Source organism: Vitis vinifera, chromosome 12 (assembly GCF_030704535.1).
Source record: "Vitis vinifera cultivar Pinot Noir 40024 chromosome 12, ASM3070453v1".
NCBI lineage: Eukaryota > Viridiplantae > Streptophyta > Magnoliopsida > Vitales > Vitaceae > Vitis > Vitis vinifera.
In genome coordinates this window covers 8668220-8674953 of record NC_081816.1, presented here as the reverse complement: position 1 = coordinate 8674953, position 6734 = coordinate 8668220, and the positions used below count along the sequence as shown (strand labels likewise).

The window sequence follows — 6734 nt, the reverse complement described above, 5'->3', positions numbered from 1 at the left end:
TTATAATTTTAGTATTTTTATTCTACTTTGTTTTTAGTGGCATGTTCCATGTCTTAATTATATGACTCATTACTCTTAATTTAATTTATATGTTTAGGTATGATGCTAAAAGCGTTATTTCTTAATAGAATTGATGTCACATTCCTATTGGAAATTATACTAAAAAGGGATGGCAAAAATTCACCCCACAATTTCTATTTTCTATTTTCTACACATTTTCTAAGGTATTATTGTATGCTCACAAAAATCTAGCGTGCAATTCACTTCGTTGTGGAATTTAGTCCAAAAAAAACAGGATTCCCAATGTCGCCAGAGACGGTCCAAAAGGCTGATTTTGAGTAGTGAAAAAATCAATTGACTTTACAGGGAGACAAGGCACTAATCTAACGCCACGTGGAAATTAATCCTCCTAAAACGGTGTCCACCGGATCTTCCCAGTTCTTGTGGGCTTGTCCAACCGAAAGCTTTTGTTTCAGGCTTTGAGCTCCCTGCTCTGGGATCTCCCATCAAAGCCAGAAGCACTGTGAAATGACGATTTTCTCCTTCTTCTCCGGAGCCTCCAGAGCTCTCGGTTCCAGCTCTAAGCTTCTTGTTATCCTCTCTATCAGGTTCATTTCTTGCTCAGTCACCCTCATTTCCGTTTGGTTGCTGGGAAAATGAAGGAAAATCGAGCAGAATTTGAAGCACGCAGTTTCTTTTCTGTTTCATCCTAGTCTCATTGTGTTTTCGTTTTCTTTCTTGTGGAGACTGCATCAATAGTGAAGATAAATTGAGATTTTGAAGAAAATTTGTAGATTCAGTTTCGTCTCCGTTTCGTTTTAATTTCATTGCGTTTCCGTTCGCGAAGATAGACCGAACTTTTCTTGAAAATTTGAAGGTTTCAGTTTCTTCTCCGTTTTTTAATTTCATTGCTTTTTTACTTTTTTTTTTTCCTTATGGAGAGTGCATGAAAGCCAAGATAAACTGAGGTTTTCAGTATTACAGAGGGCCTGTTTGGCTGCGTTCTCTGATGTGTTTGCTGTGATGAGTTCCGCATTTTTTTTTTCAGAAATGGAAAGGAATTAATATGTTTTGAAAAGTGCGTAAGAGCTTATGATTTTTTATTTTTTATTTTATTTTAAGTTCATTTCTAAAAGGAGTGGGCAGTTAAATTCGGTGAGATCGGAGTGTTTCTATTGCGACGAAGCTGAGATTCTGAGCTTTCATTTCGGTTCCTTCGTTTTTCCTTCATTTTCTTGCCAATCAAACTGAGAATTAGGCCATTGTTTTGTGATCTATTGATCTAAATGCTGTGAACTGTGACAATTCCTACCTAGAATAGCGCGGATCAAAGCTTCTGCCTTTATGAATGTTTGGTTACCGAGTTAACTTATTCATGCTACCAATCAAACTTACGTGTGTTTTATGATGAACATCTTACACTTGATCAAGTTCACTTTATCTGAGCTTTTTTATTTTTTTTAGAAGTTCACTTTCTCTGAGCTTTTGAGTTGATGCCCTTTTTCCTAAAGTGCTTTTCCTGATAGACTCTTGAGACAATGCACAACTGTTCTCGATTTTGCAAAAGGAAAACAATACGTTTCCTGAGTTGATCTTAGACGCAGTTAGGATCAGTATTCCGGAAAACTTTAGGTCCTGTTTTGTAGGGGAATGGAGAAAATTTTCCTGTTTCCGGGAATAGAAGAAGAAATGAAAACAACACAGAAGGTGTGATAAGATGAAAATTTGATCATTTTTCAGAAATGTTAAGATGCTGTTTTGGTGTTATAAAAAAGAGGCAAGCAAATGACTCTCCAAAACTGTTCAAAAAATGAATCTTTTCCTTGTTTTCATGCAAAAGGAAATGCATCTGAAAAATCCATTTTTTTTTTCCAGCCACCTAAGACCTTGTTATTTTCCTCTTAAAGTAGAATTTCGGAGATTCGGGTCTGAGCAGACATTGCACTGTTCTTGAAAAGATGATAACAGTGATTTGTGATGGCTTGAAAAGAAAAATGGGGCATATATTACATGTGCTCGGCTCAGGGTTCTATTTGTTCCTTCTACTTACCCTTAAATGGCTCCTAACCCTTTGACCAATTAGCCTTCTTCTCTCAAGCTAGCTCATCCACTTTTTTTTCATATCTATCCTCTCTTCTGGACTGTTGCAGTAGTGGTGGTCTTGTGGCATACTCAGAATCACAAACAGATGCTGGTGCACAAAGTGCTGAGATCAAGCAAAAGGAACCCCAGAAGAAGAGAGTGGTGGTGCTTGGAACTGGATGGGCTGGCACTAGTTTTCTGAAAGATTTGGATATCTCATCATATGATGTTAAAGTGGTTTCGCCCAGGAATTATTTTGCATTTACTCCTCTTTTACCTAGTGTCACATGTGGAACAGTTGAAGCACGAAGCATTGTAGAGCCAATTCGGAACATTATAAAGAAGGTAAAGCTGACTCAATATCTTAAAAATAATAAAGAGCATTTATGCTCTTGTAGGAGATAACATTATGCCAGGAATCCATGATACCTGGTTTTGATTGATAACAATCTCTTTAGTATATATGTACCTCACTTACCAGAATATCTTTTGTTTTGCTTTCCCTTTTTTCTGACAGAGAAATGGAGAAATCCAATATTGGGAAGCGGAATGTGTTAAGATTGATGCTGCAAACAAAAAAATTCGATGTCGGTCTGTCATTGACAACAGCTTGGTAGGCAATGAAGAATTTCTTGTAGACTATGACTACTTGGTTATAGCAATGGGAGCACAAGTAAATACTTTTAACACCCCTGGCGTCAACGAACACTGCCATTTTCTAAAGGTGGATATTACAGCTTCATTCAAAATGGAGCTTTTACAGCATTAAACCGTATTCATGATGTTATAGACTAGATGCTTGTTTTTGTTCTTGAGACCCCTTACGTGGCTTTGGGCATCAGTCTTTCTTTCTTTTCTTACTTCTTTAATTTTATTTTTTTTTAATTTGCAAACTCTATTTTTTCATGAAGTAAACATATCAGTTTCATAATCCAATGCATCTTAACAATTTATATGAACAATTTACCATCAGTTTTCTTTAATGAGGTGCTGCATTTGCCTTTTTTTCCCCCTAATTTTTAATTGTTATTTTTTTGATAAGAAACTGTGATTATTCATGCAGGAAATAGAGGATGCTCAGAAGATCCGAAGGAGTGTGATTGATTGTTTTGAAAGGGCAGTCCTTCCTGACTTAACTGATGAAGAGCGAAGGAGAAACCTTCATTTTGTTATTGTTGGAGGGGGTCCCACTGGTGTTGAATTTGCTGCAGAACTACATGACTTCATCCTAGAAGATTTAGTCAAGCTATATCCTATGGTTAAAGATCTTGTGAAAATAACAGTGATCCAATCAGGAGATCATATCTTAAACATGTAAGGAATATATGGCATTCACAAGTTATTTCAATTTCTTATGGACATGTATGAATGGAGTACTATGGTATCTTAGCAACTATTTACTTTTCTTAAAGTGTCATTTTCAATCCTGTATTGTTTATGGGAAGATGAGGTTTCTTTAGTAATAAGTCTTAAGACTCTAAGCTTCATTAGGTGTTATACTTTCTCAGTACTAGAAATGCAAATGCAACATCAATGCTTTAAAGCTTGGGAAATGTTATATTTTATATTTCTGTAGGTTTGATGAGAGGATTAGTTCATTTGCTGAAAGGAAGTTTGGAAGAGATGGTATCGAAGTTCAAACAGGATGTCGGGTTACAGGTGTTTCCGATAAGGCAATGACCGTGAAGGTGAAATCAAAGGGAGAAATTTGTTCTGTGCCTTATGGAATGGTTGTGTGGTCCACTGGTATTGTCACTCGCCCAGTTTTGAGAGACTTTATGGATCAAATTGGCCAGGTTGGGTTTATTAATTCTATCCTATTATCTTAACCTTGAGTAAACTGAAATGATTTGCATTGTTGATGATTATTTCTTTTATCAGCTATAATGATGGATTTCTGTCTTATATGCAGAGTAATATAAATTCTATGCACTTGCTTTGACTTTGTGTTGATTGACATTACATAAATGGTTTCCATCAGTTACTGATGGATTTTGTATTTTCAATCAATTATGATTTTGGTTTTGCTCTGTATGCAGAATAAAAGACATGTTCTAACAACTAATGAATGGTTGCGAGTAGAGGGATGTGATGGTGTGTATGCTCTTGGTGATTGTGCTGCTGTAGCTCAACGTCGAGTCATGGTATGTGAAGCCTTCTTCTGTTGATTTTATTCTATAATTTGCTGGAAGTGCCTAAATCTATTGAGGTGCAGTGCATTACCACATATATACCACATACCGAAGTCATCACGGATTTAGCCAACTTGTCCTGGTATTCACTGACAATATCAAGTTCCTTGTGTGGGTATTTTGATTGAGGTTCGGAGGACTTGCTCTGGTTGGCATTGAGTCATAAAATGTTCTCCTTGATTTAATCTCTAATCCCCGTGTGGTTTTTGAACTAATTGTGATTTTTTCTTTGGTAGGAGGTGGATAGATTGTTAGTACAAGGATCACACCAAACCTAATGTTACTATTTCCCTTAACAAGGAAAAACAGCAAGTGTTTTATTTAAAAAACCAATGCTCAATGTATATCACTGATTTTGTTAGAGTGAACCAAATCTCCCCAAGAAGCAGATTGCATTGAGAAACAAAATAGTTTCCTTACTCTTTACTGCCAGAAAACACTCTTCTGAGTAACCTGTTGAAAGCTTATCTGACACTGGTGGGAATATATTCTTGTCCTGTTATCTGGTTGTCACATCAGTTTCCATCTGTAAATGCCATTTTGCATTTAATTGCTCTGTTTATAAGCATTAATATATTTATTCAATACAATCATGTCTTTAGGAAGATATCTCGACCATATTTAAGACCGCCGACAAAGATAATTCTGGTACCTTAACTGTTAAAGAATTCCAAGATGTAATTGACGACATCCTCGTAAGGTATCCCCAAGTGGAACTATATTTGAAGAACAAGCATCTGAATGATGTGAAAGATCTGTTGAAGGATCCGCAGGGCCATGAGAGAAAGGAAGTGGACATTGAAGGGTTTAAGTCTGCCCTTCGTCATGTGGATTCACAGATGAAGAGCCTTCCTGCAACCGCTCAGGTATTTATATTTCATGCTCTGGTGAAATGAGAATTTATATAGGTTTCCAGCTTTGTGCTGTCTAGGAGAATATTACAATGGTTACATGTTATCTTTTGGCACTACAGGTTGCTGCTCAACAAGGTGCATACCTCTCTAGTTGCTTTAGCCGTAGGCAGCAATGCCAAGAGACCCCAGAAGGGCCTTTACGTTTTAGAGATTCTGGCCGTCATCATTTTCGTCCCTTTCGGTATGCCATAACTTTTCCATTGCTCATCTTATTTTACCATTACCTGCAGCATTTTACAGTAATTTAATCCAGTGTTGTATGATGTGCCTAATTTCCTAGGTAATCTACCAAAGACTAAACCTTGTTTATTCCTATAGCTTTATGTTGTAGTCCATATATGTAATGCCATCCTTCCAAAAAACAGAATGGCCAAGTCATCCTAACTGCTCCACAGATGAATTATTTTGCATGAGTTGCAGGCCTCTATTTTCTAATTTGCTGCACTCCCAGTTTAGCTCCAGACCAATGTATCATGCCTTTAAGGTCGAGTCACCCACCAGTTCTGCCTGCTAGCAGGCATTTCTGATGGACAAGATGGTGAATCATATGAATAATTTGGAAATGGAGAAAGGTGAACCTTAAGTCCATACATGGTCAAAATTTGTCGGTCTTCACATCTTTAAATCGCTAAAGCATTCATATCTGTGTGCTTCATAAACTGATCATCATTGCTTGAACATTTTTATACCTCTTTGGCTTACACTTCATATACTAGTTCTGCTTTCTACTTTTCCATTTTCTTACATTTTATCAGAGCATATAATCTGCAATATTTCATACAAAAGAAAGCCATTTTATAGAATGCCTTAAAGACCCAGAAAATAAAGCACCCATAGCCCATCACCAACACATTTACCATAGCATCAACATTCCTGCTTCTCCCTATCTTTGCATGCAATTTTTTTTTCTTCATTTTTACCCTTTTTGACCTTGACTTGCTGATAACTTGTGATCACAAGGTACAAGCATTTGGGGCAATTTGCCCCTCTGGGAGGAGAGCAAGCAGCTGCAGAGCTCCCTGGAGACTGGGTATCCATCGGCCACAGCACCCAGTGGCTCTGGTATTCTGTATATGCAAGGTGAAAAATGAAAATCCTCTCTCCTATTCAGTGACTAACAAGTAAAGAATCCCTGCATCGGTCTATCTAATTCGGTATCCTTCTCTTTGTTTTCTTCAGCAAGCAAGTGAGCTGGCGCACAAGATTCTTGGTGGTATCTGATTGGACGAGGAGATTCATTTTCGGGAGGGATTCAAGCCGAATATAAAAGCCTAAAACAATTGCGAAAACTATCATATCAAGCTCACCTGCTGTTCTGATTGTGATGCTTCCACCTTCTTCTCCTGTAAATTTCTGTTGTTGTCTATTTTTTGGGAAACTCGGTATATTGTAATACTTAAGCAATGGACAATGCACTCTCGTTCTGATGTAATGCCATTTCTGATATGAATTTTATGATCAGCTATGAAAGTTGAAAGGGATACCATTGAGCTCCAAAATGGTGAGAATCTTTCTGTTGACCTTCATATCATATTATCATCTCTTT

General features: G+C 37.2%; 1 protein-coding gene across 1 annotated transcript; it reads left to right on the top strand.

Moving 5' to 3' along the window:
- Positions 1–253: 253 nt before the first annotated feature.
- LOC100254643 (external alternative NAD(P)H-ubiquinone oxidoreductase B1, mitochondrial) lies at positions 254–6687 on the top strand. The gene is made up of 10 exons (XM_002274433.5): positions 254–608; positions 2151–2427; positions 2600–2806; positions 3146–3396; positions 3659–3878; positions 4122–4226; positions 4877–5140; positions 5248–5369; positions 6149–6268; positions 6368–6687. The coding sequence occupies exons 1-10, from the start codon at positions 529–531 to the stop codon at positions 6453–6455; spliced, it is 1734 nt and encodes a 577-aa protein (XP_002274469.3). The 5' UTR covers positions 254–528; the 3' UTR covers positions 6456–6687.
- Positions 6688–6734: the final 47 nt, after the last annotated feature.